Consider the following 19,840-nt stretch of genomic DNA (forward strand, 5'->3'; position numbering starts at 1 on the left):
CCCACGAGGGAGGAAAGGATGGACAACATGGTTTCGGTCTTTCCCGCTATGTTATCATGGCATCAGTACGTCCCGTGCCTTTTAGACATTGAAAGACGGGTTTGGGGAAGTGTGGTTGCAGGGAAACAGGCAGTGTCCCTCCTCTTACTGACCCTTGCTTGTCACCAGTGGCCAAGACATGCCCATGATGAAGTAGCCAAATCCATCCCGGTGCTGGGGCTGAAGCACAAGGAGACGACAGCACTCCTTTGCCCTCCTCCACCCGAGCGAGGTGCAGAGATCTCCAGCCCGGCATGCCGCGCTTCCTCACGGAGGTGCGGAGGAGCCTCCCTCCTGCAGCCCCACTGTTGTTTCCCCCCCAAACCACACCCGTGGGAGGGAGCCAGACACTGTCCCTCCCCACTGCTGGCAAAGGAAGGAGGCAGAGGGCCACCCCGCTCTGGGGGAAGCGACAGGGGCAAACCCGTAAGGAAGCTGGCTGACACTGAGAAAAGGCTGGATGGCGCAGGGCAGGCTACAAAACTGACATCATGAACGCACAGTAATATACGCTCCAAATCAATTTTACATCATTTGTCATCACAAGCAATTTGATTCCAGCCCCACCATGGCACCAGAGTACTGCCCACCATTAAGCTTTCTGGGAGACAGCCCAGTAGCAGAAGGCCATAAACTGAAAATATGTTCATTTTGCACTACTGAAAAATTGATTTTCAATCTAAATTTATTCTTCAGTTTTTCTTTTAAATAAAAACCCCCACAAACACAAACTTACATCTGTTCTCACCATAGACCTACCTTTAAAATTCCTTGTCAGTGAGAAATAAAAAAAACGTGAAGTTTCTCCACTGCTTGATAGGTCCTACAAAGAGGCCACCATGCTTAGCCTTCCCTGTTTTTTACTACTTGTCCCAAGGACATCACAGCTGCAACCATTTCATTTAAATGTTTTTACAATATGATGCTGCCTTTATATCACAGAACTAGCTAATAACTCCTCTTCCATTTATTTCTTTAATACCAACATAAGCATACTCTTCTTTTCAGTTTATGTCATTTCTTGCTGCTACCAAATACTGAATATTTTAATTGTATTTGTGACTCTACCATTAGGAACCTTCATATTCCATTACAAAGAGACGCTGAGATAGGAGATAAAACTGCTAAGGAGTTTTATGAAATAAGTCTCAGTCCTGCTCCCTGCCACAGTCTGAACACAGAGTATCATGTTTCCTGTTCTGGTCTGATTCCAGCTCTTCACAGTGATCTACAGAAAAATAACCAAAAATTGGATTTGTGCCCTGTTTTTCCCTTATTCATTAGCTGTTTTTTTTTTGTTCAGTGCAAACTCTCACCTTCCTGCATCTGTAAGCAATGCCTGAAGCGCTCTGTTCAGTCCAAATATTTTCCTCACTCTTAGCTGATGGAGCAAATCTTTGGGAATTTTTACAGATATTTTGATCCAGAACATTTCCCAGACATGTGAGAGTTCCTTTTTTTTATTATTATTATTATTTATAATGTCTGAATTTAAAAAAAAAAAGTAAACACCAGAATAAAACTCCTCTCCCCAAGAGTGAGGTTTTATGATCTACTGTGCCATAGTCCCTCAGGCTCAGCTGCACGAGGATTTTGAGGAATTTCTGAAGTATGGGCATAAGCCTGAGCACTTCCAGGTAGCACGTCAAAGATGACACTCTTATCTGGGCCCAAATTGATTTAAGCCGGAGGTAAACATAAGCGCTTGAGTCCTCTCTATGCCAATAAAGCTGTAATTGCTGTTTTGTGCTACAGTGACAGTATTAAATCTTATTTGATTCTTTTAAAAAAAAAAAAAAAATTCAAATCAGCTGAGTGGGTGGCAGGGGGGCTGAGTACAGACGAAATCTTAATGTGAATAGTTGAAAAACACAGAGATGCTTTTAGAAAACTTCATTTTAAACTATCAACACATCAGCCCAATGCATTAAACATGCAAGTGCAGAAATAACTCTTCCTTCCCTATACCCTGATGACTAGACAACACAACTCTGGACTCCAGGTGTAACTGAGTAGTGAAGCAGTAAAATACACTTTAATGTTTAAAAAAAAAAAGGAAAAAAAAAAGGAAAAAGAAAAAAATCTTAAAATTTAAATTTCATTATCCCAAATCCATCTCTCAACTCCACTGACTTCAGTCAAGTAACTGAATGCATGGGACCTCACAAGTCTAATAAAATCAGATAAAGAATCCTGCTAGGGAGCTTCCATGAAACAAGGATCCTACGCATTGAAAGGTCACACAATCTGTTGTAAAAGCGTATTAAGACTGTCACCTCTCTATCTCATGACAAATATTGAAGCATCTGCAAAATTCAAGTAGCAGATCAATTCTCACTGTGTGTACAGCATATAAATTTCAAGAACTTCAACATATGAAGTCAAAAGGAGCTTTTTAAGCTTTTAAGTCAACATTTCAAGTTATTTAGGACTCCCAAAAGTACTGATGTGCCCCCACCACCCCCACCCCCAAAGTCACAGGCTGATAATGTGTGTGACAAAATATTGTCACTCCCAATTGTTAACAAAAGGAAGAAAGAAATGTCACTAAATATCATATTCTTGTGTACATGCAAATTCTATTTAGGTGATCAAGTCATCTTGGAAAACAACATACTGGCAGGCAGCGTACATTTAAGCTTCACCAAAAGCACGTGATCATTAATCTCCTCCCGGGGGATTTCACATAAAGCTGACAATTTCTGCTTCCACCAGTAATGCTTATTTGCTAACCCTGGATTGGACTTCAAGCTATATTTTTGAAAAGAAAACAACTTGTCTGCACAGCAAAGCACTGTTTCGTCCTAGTTGTCTAGCAGGGACTCTTGATTTTTGCACTTTTAAATTTGGGGTTTTTAGCAGCCCACCTCAATAAATAAATAAATAAGTAAAATCTCCCCCAACCGAAACAAACCCCCCAGCCAGGGAAGGCAGGCAGGCGGGACGCACGCATGCACCAGTGCGGTTAGCAGCCAGAAGCAGCATACATTCTTAAGACACACAAAGCAAATAACATTTGAACATTCTTGCCAAGTGAGATTATGTGGTTGTATACCTCCCTCTCTCACACATGCAACAAATCCACGCATTACACAGCAAATAATGCTCACAGAACAGAACAAAGACCCTTTGTTATCATTCCGTAAGGTTTTGCAAAATCCCCTTCTTTGTCTAAAACTGAACTAACAGTGTTGCTCGAGCCCTGATGATCTAAATATACAAAGCTTGTACAGAGAAGGAATATAGATTTCTTTTAGAACAACTGATAACATTAGAAAATACAGACAAGCTTTTGAGAACAGAAGCCCCAATTTACAAGCATCTTTATTCAGAAAATTTAAAAAAGAAAGTAGTAAATACTGCAGCCACTCAAATGCACACACTCTGAAAGGACACAACTGGAGCTTAAGGCTTATCACACCCAGCTGTGTTTTAACAGAATCTCTTATGGTTACCTTCCCCCAAATAAAAGTGCTAATACCAACACAATTAAAAAGCCAGCTTAAAAAGCCAGCTTAAATAAAAACAACTCCAAAAAATTCCAAAAACCAGCAAGTTGTCTCTCTGCTTTTAATCCCCAGCACCTTCAGAAGAATGTTAGCGTGAATGAAGGAAAGGTGCTTAAAAAAAAAAAAAGCAGCTTCACAATTAGAACTGAACAAAGTACCACACTAAATGGGATCGGGATCGTTCATGTAGCACTCTAATGAGGAGCCTCTACAGCAGCCTCTCTTGACAGGCTGCCCTGACGTACATATTTATTTTGCAGGGCTTAACAGCATCCCTACAATGAACTGTAAAGCCAAGATACTCTGCTGACAAGGCATTCTCCTACCTGAAGCTTCATTTTCCAGCATGAATGCATATGTGTATCCTCAGTGTAGCTTCCCCTGGTTGCATGACTCCTGTTATCCAGGCTAAAGAGATGGAGCTGTGTAAAGCAGAGCTGCTGACTGCCCTACATTTGCCTGCAGATGAAGAGAAAGAGTTGGTGCTGTACTTGCCTGGGCTTGTTTAAGCCCCCTAAATATAATACTAGTGTAGCTCAAACTAGACTAACTATTTCCTCCAGCTGATCCCAGTGAAAAGAGCTTGTGATGAATAATGCATGAGAGCTCCTATGAGCTCGCTCCATTCCTTGCAGCAGCTGATGTCCACCTCTCCCCCTTCCCGAAAGCAGTCCCTAGCAATTTCTGTGCTATGAAGCATAAAAATTCTCCCAATATCCAAAGAGCAAGGAGGGTACCCCTCCCAGATCAATTTTCTTTCCTCTACTCATTAGTCAAACCAATAGATCTGGTGACTTTCTTTTTTTTTTTTTTTTTTTTAAGATAGAAATCTGTGCAGCTAGAAGTCAAAGCATGATAAGCACAGAGCCATATCTTTGGACTACACAATACTAGTAAATTCAGTTGCTTAGTAATTAATTTTTCTTCTTCTTAAGGGCTGTGATGCAAGAGAAGCTGTATAAAGATGAACACTGAAGACAGAGAAAGAATGTGACAGACCAGAAAATAATACAGCACAAAGAAGGTGGAAAAAAAAATGCTTGCTGTTGCTGGCAAGTCAGTTGACTGTTTACAGAGGAAAGAGATTGCTTAGGAGAACTCAGTGGGTAGAAGAATATGGGGGATAAATTCACATGCTGCTTCTCTTGAGTAATAAATTCCTCTATGTCAGTACAACTTTGCAAGCTAACTACAAAAATCACTTACTTTCAGATATTCTTCCAAAGAGCGAACAAACAGGACTAATTTGCAAGTACTTTATTTGCAAGCGCAATTACTGCAATAGGCAAGTGTCAATACACGCCACTTGCGGATTCAGTTCTATTTCTCAGAATTGTTTTGCTTTGATTTTTTTGTTAGATACACAACAAAGTATTTGGCATCTCTTTATCAGTTACCTGCTGCTATCCAAGTGACATAGCCGTCCAAACACAACCAACAAGGCTCTCACAAGCCGTTAGTTTCCTGTAAAGGAAACGTGGCTTTAATGTATCATTTACAGTGAGAGAGTGCATGCAGCTTCCTACATCCTGGACTGTGGCGCTTCAGTTTGGGCATAACATAACTCTCTAGACATCTCTGAGGTCGCATTTCTCAGGTCACATCAAAACTCAGAGACAGTCCCTGCTTTCTACCCCTGCCACAGGTGACTTACAGAAAAATGAGAGATAAAAGGCGAAGACAACCGAGAGACCAAAGAGAAAGGGATATTCAACGCATTAGAGTCACTTAGGGCTCAGTCATGACTGGTTGTTTCTTTCAAAGGACTCCTCTTCCACCTCTGCTAAGGGTGATCCTCCTGCAAGGATCAAAGCTAACCTTAGGACTCTCCAGACAGTTGCATTTATTGTCATGCTTTCCCTGGGACACCCTCTGGCCCTGGGAATGCTATACACACCACAAGGCAGAGGAGAGGACTTCCTTCCCCTTCAACTGCACTTTTTTCCAGACCAACTCCTTCTTCTCACCCTCATCAGTTCCTTGCCACATCCACTTTTAAACTGAGGTTTTCAGATGACTGCACCCCATTCAAAATTCAGTTTTACCACAAAATTACATGGTACAAATCTTGCGGCCAGGACCATTCTGTACATACTTTGCTTCTCATAGTCTCGTTCTCACGCATGGTCAAGGACAACACCCTGAGCTAGATGGACCTTTTGTCTCATCCACCACAGCTGGTCCCATATCCTGAGCACTCTGCATAACTCGCTCTTTCTCCCTCCCCCCAGAATGAACATTCCTTTTTAAAAAGGCAAAGTCCAATACAAAAATCAAATCAACACAAATATTATCAGATCCGTAACAAAGGCTATGAAAATATTTCACTTATCAATATTCTATGGATAAACCTCAAGGAGGCAAAGGTTCTTAACATTTAAAAACCGGGGCCTTAATGTCTTCCTCCAGCTCCTCGATCACGGTTTTAAAAATGGGAACCAAGAAGCTTCCAGAGAATTAGCAGGGCTGCCCAAAGTCAGAAGACTCTGATAAGCCCAGCCTTGTACCCTGTGAACTACAAGGTAAGGAACTGGGCTGAACATGACAGGTGCGGGAGGACTACTACAGAGAGACCTTTTGTTTCTGCAAAGGAAGCCAAAAGGACTACACCTTGTTAGAGGAAACATAATCATATGGCACACTCAGATTCTACACTATAAACAAACAGTAGCAGATTAAACATATGAAATTAATCATTTAGAGTGCAACACACTTTATAGTTTTGAAACAGGGTATGTTATCTTCATTTCTATACAACTGACTTAATTTCATAAACCCCAGCGAAGAGTAAATAATTAGCTCTATCAATGGCAGGGTTCAAAACTCGCCTCTCAGTATTTTCATACCAGATGAGCTTTGGTTAAACAACAGAATACTCTTCAGTCTCTGTGTCAGCCTTGCAGACTCTTGCACACCCTCAGAGCGGTGCCTGGTTTTGGTTCATACGGGACTAGTGGGAACAAGCACTCCGCAAACAAAACTTCTGCCTTAGCTCAACCTGGGCAACTGCACTGCCATGAATTCACTCTCCAGATGTTTTCTTTAATATCTTTAATATCTGGAAGATAGTGTTGAATTCTGAGATTTTTTTCCCAGAGGCTCAAACTCTGAGGCTAATGGAAATGAATTGCTGGAGGGGAGAGGGAAAATCTGCCATAAACACCCATTTGTAAGGCTTTATATACAGGGAAGTACGTACCTAGGCTCAGTTAAGAATTTCACACAGCCCTTCGGATATTTACCCTCTTCTTCTTAGTACCTCAGGAGGTTAGGTCAAAGGTTATGAAGGTTGGTTTCTAAATTCAGTAGGTGTATTGCTACCATTACAAAGAATTATGCAAACACAGCAAGCTGGAAGAGAAATCCGGTTTAGTTACATTCTGTACCAGTGTTACGCCAATGGACTCTCAGCAGAACTATGTCTGCATGTGGCCCGCGGGACTATTCCCATGACACCAGGTGTTATGAGTAAGTTTCTGGGAGAAGCAAACCAGAACACAAACAGATAAACATGAGAGTAATTAAATGCTTTTTATTATTTCAGACAGTTCTCTCTGTTGGGTATTCCATTTAAAACATAACATGAGAGAATTAAAGCCTATCTGCCTTCTAAAAAGGGTCTTTCATAGGGATTTAAATAGAAAAAAAAAGTGTTTTCCTAACTTTTTAAAGACGAGTGAACTCAATTAGTTTCTGAATCCATCCGTTCACTTAATGTAGCATACAAAGTTTGTGTTTCTTAAAACCTTAGCATCAGAAATAACGGGATTTACACTAAAAATCTGATTGTCCATTTAAAAACACCCACCCATACACAAATTCCCCAATTTCTATGTATCACAGCTTCAGGAAAAAAAACCATTGGAAACATGGATATTGAAAGTCGAAAGCCACATGGCAAACAACTCCAAAGTGACATGAGTCCACAGATTTTATAAAGTGACATGTGATATTTGACTACTTCGGGTTAACATACTCTCAAGTCTTGCATCCCCAAAATAAAGCAATTTGGTTTTTTTTCCTTACATATTAAATATTTGATTATTTAATCAAATATTGGAATTTAACCAATATGTTAATTACTATGTTTATGAGGTTAAAAAGAGCAGTTTAAAAAGTAAAGGAGTTCCGCTGAACAGCTTTATATTTCATTTAAAATGAACAGTATTTTGTAGCGTTCTCCTGCATGCCTGAACGATCATGTTGCCACTGTGAAAGGTAGAGGTGCAGGAGAGGCCTCACCCCAGCAAGAGCTGTGCATAGCAAAACCATCTTTCATTCATGCGCACTTATTAGATGAAACTTGAAATAATGTGTGCAGCGTCAGCTCACAGACATCACAGCATTACATGCTTATGCTAGGGGCCAAGCTGAATCATTTTGTTTAAGTATTTAGCTACTGGCTGGCCAGTTAATTTTACAGTCAAATTTTGTACAGTCTATTTAGTTTCTCCCATTTTTAAATAACTGCAACCTCCTGGGGAAATTCTCTAGTAGACCATCTGCTCGTTTCCTGCAAATCCTCCTTTCAGACCTTACACAGATTTCCGAGCTGCCAATCACAACTTCTTTGATGTCTGGGTGAAAAAAAACCCCAACTATTCTGAATTGAAACCTGCAGTACGAAAAGATTGTTATCCCCCGATCAGTAAAAACGATAGTAAAGCAGGGCACTTCTCTGCAGCGCATCTCAAGCGGCAGACACACCCTCAGTGGGATAAGCATTTGTGGTCCTCCCTAGCCACAGGTTAGGAAAGGACAGTCATGATCCAGGGACAATTTATCTCACATTTTTAGCTCGTTATATTCTTTCCCAGTTTCTGCGTGCCCAAGCACCTCGTTTGCAACCATCTCAGTCAGTACTGCCTGGGAACAGCTGAGGGACATTTCCCAGGTCTAACCCCGAAGGAGGGTGGAGGGAAGGAAGAACAGTTTGGATGGCACAAGCGTAATGGAGGAAAGATGGGATAAGGAAATGTTAAAACACCGAGCAGTGTTTCCTGTCTGTGAACTCGCGTAATCACGCTTGTGCAAGCGCTGCGCTGCTCTCTCTGGCTTGTGAAACGCTGCAGGCTGCGCAGATCCAATGTTACACAAGACTTTTTCCAAACAAACAAGGCTGGTGCGAGTTTCAGCCATCAGGAACACACTGAAGGAGCTAACAGACTTGGTCCAGCAGATGTTTCTCCGAGCCTATGCGAATTCCACAGTGGAAAAAAGAAGTGAGGATTTTATATCTATTTTTAATGAAAATAGCACCAGTATCCAAACTCTCTGCCAGGCGTTAACAAACACCACATAACATCCCATGCTTCTATGGAATAGACAGAAAGCCAGCAGTACCTGGGGGTAGGAGCTGACTTTTGACTGCTGTCTGTGCCTAATTCAAATACTTGTCACTGCAACAGTAAATTCACAATGCTGCAAAGCAATATAATGGTGCTTACCCAAGTTCTGTGGGTGTCACTAATGCACATACAAAACAGGAGTGGGGTATAACAATATGGCCTGAAGAATTTTTCCCAAAAGCATTAAAAGATTGATTGCCAAAAAAAAAAACCCAAACCGAATCCTCAAAAAGCACTTCAGACTAGAGAAAATTGAGTGAACTGGACATGAAATGAAAAGGCCAAGCAACTAAGGGGTATACTAAGCTTCCTAAATGGTTTTATTTCCCCTCACAGTTTTGGCTCTTTGTTCTGCTTTTTGGCCTCAGAAAATATAGCCGAGTTCAGAAGAGTGGATTGCACACAAGTTGTCCCCAACAAAACTGCACATGCAGGAACTAGTTAAGACACTTTCACAAATACATGAGAAATCTAAGAAAAAAAATAAAAAACAGAACTTTGTTATAAAGAGGAACTGTAAGAGCTTCCTCAAAAGTTCAAAAAAAAAAAAAAAGAAAAAAAAAGCTCAGATTCAAAACTCATGACAGCTAAAACCCACCTAAATATTACACGAGAAGAATTCACCAGAAAGGATGCAACAGACATGGGGGTCAGGGCTCTGCATTAAACACCCCAAAAAATTCTGGTTATAAACCAGAACCTCAGACTTTACAGTTATTTCTGTCTTAATGTCTGAACTGAAAAACAGCAGGGCCAGAAAATGTGTTGATCTCATCTGCCTTCCTTCACTCTGTAATCCACTGAGACTTGTGTGTGCCTTGGCTAGGTTTACTACAGGCAGCAAGACAGAAGTCAGCCTTCAAGAAGGACTTCAACCATCTACTTACTGTATTCCAGTTGGTTACCCCCACGTCATCCCTGGGGACAGACGGCGTGGGGGCACCGGAGCCTGCGGCCAAATTGCCGGTGGTGGACGTGTGAGTGTGGAGAGACCACAGCGGACATTTGCTGGAAGAGGATAAATCGCGAGAGTGCATTTCAGAGGGGGCTAGAGGAAACACATCTGGGTTTTGCTGGATGAGGTACTGGAGAATGGCCCTTTTAAAGTAGTTCCTTTGAATGAGTGGCTGTAGCACTGGAGAGGTCAAAGGAAGTCTTTAAGGCTCTCGTAACGATTAGCTACCTGCTAGCTGCTTTACAGGTGGGCTTGTGTCGCAAAGGTCAGACTGAAACCAACCAAGTTCCTCAAACATTTAGACCCAGGTATCAGAACTCTTGAAAGCAAGTCTTTGGATCTGGAGATGATGTCTAGCACATTCAACACACATTACCGATCTCTCCTGGGGGCAGCGGGAGGATTCCTGGCCATTTGGAGGTAGAGCAGAGGCTAAAACTGGGAACGCTTTCAGGAGATAAGCAGCTGCCACCAGTCCTCCTCGGTGTAAGACTGGGTGGACTGGGGGGAGTTCAAAATGCTCATAAACCTATAAGCAACAGCAGTGCTTCGTGCTCTCTGCTGTATCTACATTCAAACGGAAACAGAGGTTTATAGATGATAAGGGGAAAAAAATAGAACAAACCAGCATGGCATGGACATGATACAGCAGGAACCGAAGCGCTGAGGGCCCAACACAGCCCAGCCACGCAGGCTGTGTCTCTGAGCTCCTGCCTGCTTCCTCCCAGCCACATTAATGGAAAGGCCCAGTTTCCCATGGAAACTGCAAGCTCCTATACTTCAGTCTATGCTCATTAAAAAGCATATTTCAAAACGGCATTATTTATTCAGTCTCCAAACCACACTGAACAAACGGTGTAAAGGAAGGCCCTAATACCTGGGCGCGTTACCCACTCCCTGCGAACTCTCGCAGAAGAAACATCCCTCAGACCAGCTGAGCTCAGGATGCGACTGGGAGAAAGCGCTGTCTTGCTGCAGACATGCCCGCCCCATCCGAGGTTTTTTTGCCAGCCTATTGTCTCCTATTAACATTTCCCTAGTAGTCTGTTTTAGCTCACCCAAACTTCCACCTTTACTATGTCTGATCTGGTGGAGCATTCCCTTTTTTTTCCCCAAATTTTTCCACCTAAAAATGGAAGAAGCGATACCAACAGAAAACATGTTAAACTGATCCTGACAGATCTGAAGTTGGCCTTGTCAACAGAGAATCAAATGAAGATGTTCCTGCTGGTTCCACAAGATCAGTGCTAAGCCAGGCATTAGTCAATATTTTCAATAATCACCTGGAAATGAACTAAAAAAACCATAGGAAGGTCGCTGCCAGTTACATTTACAGGTGACACAAAGCTTAGCAGGGTGGTAAAAGTGACGAGGCTTACAGCCACTTCACAGACACTGAGCATCTGAAATTGATTTGGGGGGGAACTAAACTCAAGCTGTGTTTTATTTTCACCAAATCAAAGTGACACAGACTGTAACTGCAAGTTATACAGGCTTCAGCCTATAAAGCAGGAGTACAGTAAAGGATTCAGGAAGTTGCAATGAAGTGACAACTGGAGATGAGAACCTGAATGGGATCAATGCCATTCACCCCTGCATTATAGCAAGCAGAGATCAGTTTTCCCTCTGAAATCCAGCACTGCCAAGGTAGGTGCTGGAGAACTGAGGGAGGACAACAACAGCAACAACACTGGTGAGGCCGCACCTCAAATACTGTGTTCAGTTGTGGGCCCCTCACTACAAGAAGGACATGGAGGTGCTGGAGCGTGTCCAGAGAAGCTGGTGAAGGGCCTGGAGCACAAGTCTTATGAGGAGCGGCTGAGGGAACTGGGACTGTTTAGCCTGGAGAAGAGGAGGCTGAGGGGAGACCTCATCGCGCTCTACAACTACCTGACAGGAGGTTGTAGCGAGGTGGGTGTTGGTCTCTTCTCCCAAGTAACAAGCGATAGGACGAGAGGAAATGGCCTCAAGTTGCGCCAAGGGAGGTTTAGAGTGGACATTGGGAAAAATTTCTTTACTGAAAGAGTGGTCAGGCCTTTGAACAGGCTGCCCAGGGAAGTGGTTGAGCCACCATCCCTGGAAGTATTTAAAAGACCTGTAGATGAGGTGCTTAGGGACATGGTGTAGTGGGCATGGTGTGTTGGGTTGATGGCTGGACTTGATGATCCTAGAGGTCTTTTCCAACCTTAACGATTCTATGTTTCTAACAACAAACCCTAAAAGCAAGAGCAGCAAGCTTGCCTTGTAATTAAGACACTTGCACCTCCAGTGTCCCAATCTTTCCTTTCAAATAGAAGGAGAGGGGGCTGAAAAGGATCTCTTTCCATCCCTAACACACCCCCCCCAAATTTTCAAGGCTGTAGGAAACACCGTCCTGGGAGAGATTCAAGAACTTTTATATGTAAGTTTATCTAAAAAGAGAGTGACCTAACTTGTCTGTGACACACTGATGGGTCCAAGAGCACAATTTAAGAGCCTGTTTCAATTAGTGGAGAAAGAGGCACCAACAACCAGCAGCTGGGAGCTGAAGCCAGAAAAAACTCAGAATTAAAAAAATAAAAAATAAAAGTTGGGTGTGGTTTCTGTAAACTGTGATGGTGGTTGGCATGGAAACAAACTACAGAGTAAAATAGAAGATTTACTCTTCATCTTCAAGTCAAGGCTGGAGGCTAAAGTGCTTCTTCCAAACACCATAGGCTCAATGTACACCTTGCATCTAGTTACCCCTGTAACAGAGGTCATTAACAAGTCAGATGTGACCATTCCTGCTGGCCTTCAAAATCACAAACTTCAAAGGAGTCATTAAAATAAACCAAGCCATTCTCAACCAGACTAATGGGAAAGGGTTTGGGAGTGGGAGGTGCTGCTTTCATGCTGCAGATTTCAGTTAAGAAGACAATCAGCCCTTTATTACCAATGCCTAGAAATACATGAATATATTTTGATTTTAGATAGCTATGTTCTGCTTTGCATATTAAAAAGTTACATACATATCATTGTATGATGATACAGACTTTTTTACTTGGTGATTTGAAGCAATATAATCCCAATAGTCACAGTTTTCATGTTAATCACAAAAGAGAACCAGTTCAGTTCTATTTCCAGCTGTAAGGGGAGAGGGTATTTTAGTTTAAACATAAATTAACGCTGGCAGTACCCAGTGGCTCTAATTTGCAAATGTTTCCATTAAGTACCCTAGTGCTTCCCCTTTAAGTCCTTAACTTAAAATAGCTATGGTTTAAAGTTTACAGGTACGCAGCAGCTGTGCTTCCCTTTTCCCAAATGTCCCAACCTTGGTGTCTGAAAACAGAAGCATCCTCTTTAGGGATCACTTCCACATTTCTGCCTGTGGATGTTTCAGCAACTCCAGCGTCTCTGGAGTACCTAGTGCTTGTCGGCAGCCAAAGGGGAACTCACGCTGCAGCATTTCATGCAGAATGAAGCTGTTTAACTGCTGTTACATTAACCATCTCAGAGAAATTAAGATGCAAAAATTAGTGAATGTTTCACTTGCTTGCATGCAAGCCTGCCTTGCAATCTTTACCCAAGTAACATTCTTTCAGCCATCTGCATTAGAGTAAACATAACTAAAGAGGACTGCGGGGAAAAAAACCCCACCAAACAACTCTCTCCTATTCTCTGGGATCAATCAAATGTTTTTACTGTTGTTATGCATAAAAGCTGAAGCCAAAAAATATCACGTAAGCCACTTGCTGAGGGAAACATACGTTGATGTTTCAAACTGAACAACCCAGAAACCACCTCCTCTGGCATCCACTGCTTAAGAATAGTTACTAGAAATAGGCAGGCAGACGATTGCCAGAAAAAACTTTACAACTCATGTGGGGTTTGTGCATCCAGTCAGAGCTGACTAAAAATGTTTCCTGTTCTGAAACTTTCCATTCAGCAAAAACTACCAATGTTTGTTAAAAGGCTGTTCCTTGACCACTTTAAATGAAAAATAAAAATCAATTGATTAGTTGGTGTTCAAAACCAGCCAGAAGCAGCCCCTAAAATTTTTAAACCATCTTTTTTAGGCTCCTCTCTCCAAATCCTAGGAAAAGGATAATCTCATACTTCTTTTAAGGATTTGATGCCAATCCATAATTCTGATCAACATGTGATTGTGGGATTTAAAATACAGTATAGGAAGAGAAAAGAAAATCTAGGGAAGAAAAAAAGGTATTGTAGACTTGTCACTTCCATGGACTGTATGGTAAAGTCTGGCATCAAGATACACTGCAGAGGTGATAGGACACAACTTCTCTTATGTGACATCTATCCCTGGAGGGCCTCAGAGGACTCGCAGACATGCCTGTTTATATTTGCCCTGGAAAGACAGTATTGAACTATGGAACTACAACTTCCCATTGTATACAACCACTCCCCAAATGCTAGAAGATACGCCGAAATCTGCCTCTTGTTTCTAGCAAGAATCTTTTTCTCTATTTAAGAGAGTTAACATCCCCCACATGGGGAAGCACAAATCTAGCATGGGAGATGCTTCACAATAGCTCAAACTTGGTAGCTGCCTCTGAAATGACTCCTGGTACTGGCTGAAAAGCTGTCCTAAAATAGCATGAAAATAAGAAGGGACAGCATGGGATGCCATTCTTCTAACTCATTTGTTGTTTTCCTAGTGACAAAGCACAGAAGAAAGGACAGTATATTAGCTCAGAAAATCCCTGTTCAAAGAATAACCTGCCTCCGCACAGATTTGCAGTATAACATGGACATTTTAATGTCCATTTTTGACAGGTCTACAGAAACTAGTCTATTAATTAAATGGCTAATACACAGCTCCACTAGCAGAAGAAAGATCAACTACTTTATTGCAAAAGATTTCCATGACTAACATTAAGTTCAAGGAAAAAAGTCCACGCCTGACCACCACTGTACAAGCTTCCATATGCTTCCATATGCTTCTACCGCGCACCACCTCTCCTTTCCACGCTCATTTCTTCACCAGCCTCATGAACCAGGTCTGCTTATAACTACACTTACAGGAATTACAGCCAACTAATCAGCATCCTCAGGAGCCATGATTGGCTGGGGTGTTTCTGGGTGTGCTGGGGCATTTCTAATATTTATTCTGGGTTCTCACTTCCCTGTACACTCAAGTCTGCTACATCTGTTGCTGAAATGGCTCCTAGCCTGGCCTTGCTGGTTGAGGTCACTTCTCTTTTGATCTACCGTCATGGCTGGGCAGCATTCACAACTCAGCCCTCAACATCTACTAGTTCACCGCTGTAACTGCGAGACTATACATTAAAAAGTGTATCTGAACTAAGAATAGCATCTCAAGGATTTCTTCCACCTCATATGTTCTGCAAGTTTCCTATTTACTAATGTCACCCACTGCTCTTTGTATCTTCGTCTGCAAATCTCAAGCCTGTTACACGTATTAGCTAACATGAACAATCCTCCTGATACAACCGTGTAGACAAAGGAACTGAAGCATGAAGTAGTTAGAACGGTGACTGCCAGCACGTGAGCTGGAGAGGCAGAGCTGGAAGATGTTGAGTGGCACACACATGGCTGGGCGCTGGGGTCGGAGGAAGGCAGGGACTCCCAGAGGGGCTCCCACTCAGCGTCAACATCAAAGGTGCTGAGAAGTGCTGCCTGACGCAGTAACGGGATGATTCTGGCTGGCAGGGAGCATCACGTGCCTCTTCACTCCAAACTTCTACTGGCGGTCTTAACCGCTAGGTTGGGAAGGATGTTTGGTACATCCTGGAGCGGTAGACAATCTCTTGAATAAATTAAGTGTGTATGTGTGGGCGATGGTATTTAATTATGTGGTTATACACTGTTGCCTCACTTCCTGGGCATACCAAAGCTTATCCAAGAAAGTTGGGACGAAGGGTAAACACAGTACTGTTACAAACAACCCTACATAAATACAGTAATGATGACTGAAATTAGCTGACATAAACCTGTTTCCTTTGTGGAAAGGTCAAGATGTGTATTAAAGCTGTGGATATCTTGCACAGACAATCCTGCATGAAGACAGTTGCTAATAATGTCTAAATCCAGAATATGGCCTCTGCAGTAAAAGTTAAACCTGCAATCAGAAGAATGAATGAATTGAAAGACTAGTAAGAAACACATGGTTCTGATACTTTCCTCCCCATTGACGAGATCTCTGTGTTTATTTGCAGTGAGTGATACAGAGGGATTGCAAAACCTCAACAGAATCACAACCAAAAGACAACTCTTGGTCCTATGCTCTGTAGACTAGACGATATATTCTCCAATATTACAGCGTATTGTCTAAAGGAAAAACATTTGACACAAACAATGTGCTAAAGAGCCATTAAATAAGGAACAGAACACACACACTTTTTTTTCCTTTCTTTTTTCTTTGAAGAACGGGCTTGAAGGTAAAAGCAAAAGAAGTCTTTTGGCTTTTATATGAAGATATTGTAGAACTTTAAGGTTTCATCTCATATTGGAAGCATATGAGTAAAGAACAAGTAACAGCTATAAATGTCTGCTTGTAAGCTAATTCAAGAACATCAAGCAGCATGTAATTTTTCACACCTAAAGCAATTTAGAGTGTACTTTAAAAATAAAAATGGAGCCAAAAATTTCTCCAAAAACCCTGCAGGTTCATTGAGATATTAAGTACATTATACTTAACTAAATGAACACAATCACACATTAGTTTCAGTTAATCCAGAGAGTGAATTTGACTTGAGAGTTAGAAAAAAATCTGTTTGAGTTTTTAGAGATGAATAGCCATAAATACTTCTATGTCTGTGAGATCTAGAGTAGTGATTTTCCAAGGTATAAGTACTTAAGAGTAGGAAATGCAATTATCCTTCAAGGCAGTAAGGCACACTGGAGATCTGTGTCTCCAAATCCAGCTTTGTTATACACAAAATTTAGATATAGATCCCATTTCTTTACTATAAGGTCCCTGAAAAACCTAAGCATAAGATACAAACTTATTACTCAAAATGTTCTAATGTTAAAACTATACCCAAAACTGTTTCCACGCTCATATAATCTGCGTATACGAATACCTGTGCTAAACATACACTCCTGCAGTTACACTGACAGGTGCAGAATGTGCGTGCAAAGCATTTAGTGACATGGTCCCAGACTTGCCTCCAGGAACACCTTAGATGCTGCACCCTTAAAGAACATGGTGGGAGCACACAGCGTGCAGTTAGCGCAGGGGTGAAGCCAAATGCTGCAGACATGAGGACAATCCTCTCCCTGACCCACACAGCCACCTGTTGTCAGGTCCACAAGGAATCAGAAGCAGTCTACATTCAAGCATATGAAAAAATTATAAATGGGCCACTTTTACTCATTTGCATCAACATCAAAGTAATGCTTATTTACAAGAAGAGAGAATTGGGTTGTAAATAAGCTTAAACCTCCACAAATAGGTGATCCCATTCTTCCCTTTGTCTTTGAAGATGTCAGAATTCAGTTCTTGACTCCTAGAAATTGAAATTCTGAATTTCAGCCACTGACCTCACTGAACACACATTTGGGCTTGCTCAAATAAAAATGTACTTTGACTTGTAGCTATAATGAAAAATCTCCATACGCAACTTCCTCAAACAGGAGCCGTGTCTGCTACCGAAGAGAAACGTGTTTAGTAGCAGATGAGAGACCATCACTTCTGGGACCAGGAGAAGCTGAACGGATCCCAAAGGTGGATTTTGTTTCTAGGTGTGAGGACGATTGACTCAGAAAGCTGTACTCCTAAGAGCTTAGATTTCAGCAAAGCATGGAGGAGCAATTTCTAAAGAATAACTTCCCCCCACCCCCATCAAGAATTCTTCATAAATGGCATAAAGGCCAAGCAGAATTACCCAAGTTCAGGGGTGCAAATATAAGGCTATATATAACTTCTCAGAAGTTACACCTTTAAACCACTGGGGTACAGGGTTTAAAGGGAAATCAGCAACTTGAAAGCTAGACACAGTTTTAAAAACACTGAAGTTCAAGTACTTTAAGGGTACCACACCACAGCATGCTTCCCTGGTAGAACTGTTAGTCTTTGTTCTTCTCTCAAAAAACCCCTAAACAAAACAAAAAAAAGCCCAAAACAACCCAAAACCCAACCTACTTTAAGTATTTCACCAGGTAAAGAAACACACCTGTCTGAAAGAGCAAACCAACAAAGTCACTCACTATGCATCAATGCATGAGGCAAAACATCCTACAGGAGAAAAGAACCTGTACTTCTGGTGTCTCTCATTTACAGAAATCACCTTTAATAAACAAAGAACTTTAAAAATCACTTTGCAGGAACCTGACAGCATCACTTTAAAGAAACAGTATAGCCACTGGATGATGAAAATCACTGCAAAGTATGAGTAGGACCTTGACCCATGTCTTTGTGGAGTTGAGATAATTTCAGAGGCACTCGGGTACCGATCCAGGTATTTATTCACACATACAACCCACTGTGGGATCATGGCTGACACACACTTCTCGTTAGAAAGCAAACAAGCAAGCATGCTTTTGCCAGGGAAGAAAAAATATAAACTCTAAGATCACGAGTTCAGATCCAGGGCTCCCTTTATGGAAAGCTGTTAACATACACCAGAAACATCGACAGACCTGCAAAACACCACCACCAAAACATACTTGGCAATCACATAATTAAACACCTGCACTTCTTTTATAAAATCATATTTTTCTAAGAATGACGCTCAGCTTGTCAAGTGAGCTGCTAGTGAAAGCTGGACAGAGATTGTGTTAATATCAGAGAGGTGGTTTAAGGATTCAGGTTAATGCAACAGCTACAGATCATAATAATTAACTAAGTTTCTGGTCCTGAGACACCAAAGCAAGGCATTCACATGCAATAAGCAGACAAAATCAAAACAGAAATCATATATAAATGAGTCTGATCACAAGCAAACAGCAAAACCTGAAACTTTCAAAGTTTCTTCTCCAAAGCATCACTACATAAAAAACCCTCTGCTGCTGTACGAACTGCTGTTAGTTTTTGTAATGTTTACTGAATTTTTAAAAGAAAGGGTTTTCTTGTCCTTCAAATCCCTTTCAGAAACCACTTCCCACAGTTTGCCTTTCGTAATCCATCTCCACTCAGAAGCCATCTGCTCCTTTCCTCACATACATGCTATACGCACTCCAAGACAAACACAACGCAGAATCAAACTGCGTGATCTGACTTTTTTTTGTTAGGACTGCTTGAGCGGGAGCAGCTCCCTCCCTCCCATCCCGTCCCCTCCCTCCTGCTTCCTGCCTCCTCTCTTTCCCCTTCACCAGGGGTTGGCTGGGAAGCAGCATGCTCTAGCTTCCCAGAGCAGGGCTTGGGAGGACCAGCTTCCCATCCTGCACACAAATACAAAGAGAGCAGAATTTGGGAAGGTCACAGGATTTTGCACGTTCACCACAACCGAGATCAAGCGATGCCTGCCCGCAGCAGGAAGACCCCCCGGCTCTCCATGCACCTCATGCCCACCACATTCTGCAGCAGAGATTCGGGCCAGCTCAGCAGAACCAGCTGCAGAGCGGGACTCTGGCAAAGCAGTCATCTCAAAGGATCTAGTGACAAACGCTTCCAGCTGCCCAGCTTTTATCCGTAGACCTGAAGCCCTTTACAAGGCTAGTAGTCAGCAGTGCTAGCCCTCTTTGACAGATGGGAGGAAGGACAGCGTAGGCCCCCAAGGGACTTGCCCAACACCGTCTAGCAGGGCAGTAAGAGACAAACAAATTAAATCCCAAATTCCACTGGTTTAATCCAGGCCTGGCTGCACTCTGTGTGCTTCTTGCCAGCTCTCTAGGTACCACACAGAGGGGAGGTTAGTGGTGCTCTTGCCAGGAACACGTGGGAGAGAAGGAGAAAGCCCTGAAGCTGGCAAGGGGCAGGAACAGTGGCAACTGCCCATGGGGAGAAGGCAGGCAGGCAAGGGCAGAAGGAGCACCTCAGGCATTCACACCACCGCCAGATGCCAAGACATTTATAGGAGTAAAGAAATAGGCAATGCGCTATG

At 42.2% G+C, this 19,840-nt stretch overlaps 1 protein-coding gene across 16 annotated transcripts in view; it reads right to left on the minus strand.

The window, feature by feature from the left end:
- MARCHF8 (membrane associated ring-CH-type finger 8) overlaps positions 1–19,840 on the minus strand; it is a 119,595-nt gene that overhangs the window by 52,345 nt on the left and 47,410 nt on the right. For 7 of the 16 annotated variants that reach the window (XM_075154595.1, XM_075154580.1, XM_075154583.1 and 4 more), the window contains one exon: positions 9,784–9,904. The exons of 6 other annotated variants lie outside the window; for them this stretch is intronic. In XM_075154595.1, coding sequence (XP_075010696.1) covers positions 9,784–9,904 — 121 coding nt within the window. Of the gene's footprint in view, positions 1–3,874; positions 4,008–9,783; positions 9,905–19,840 lie in introns of all 16 variants that reach the window. 3 more of the 16 variants (XM_075154592.1, XM_075154594.1, XM_075154593.1) reach the window with 1 other exon arrangement.

This window comes from Calonectris borealis, chromosome 7, assembly GCF_964195595.1.
Source record: "Calonectris borealis chromosome 7, bCalBor7.hap1.2, whole genome shotgun sequence".
In the NCBI taxonomy this organism is placed as follows: Eukaryota; Metazoa; Chordata; class Aves; order Procellariiformes; family Procellariidae; genus Calonectris; species Calonectris borealis.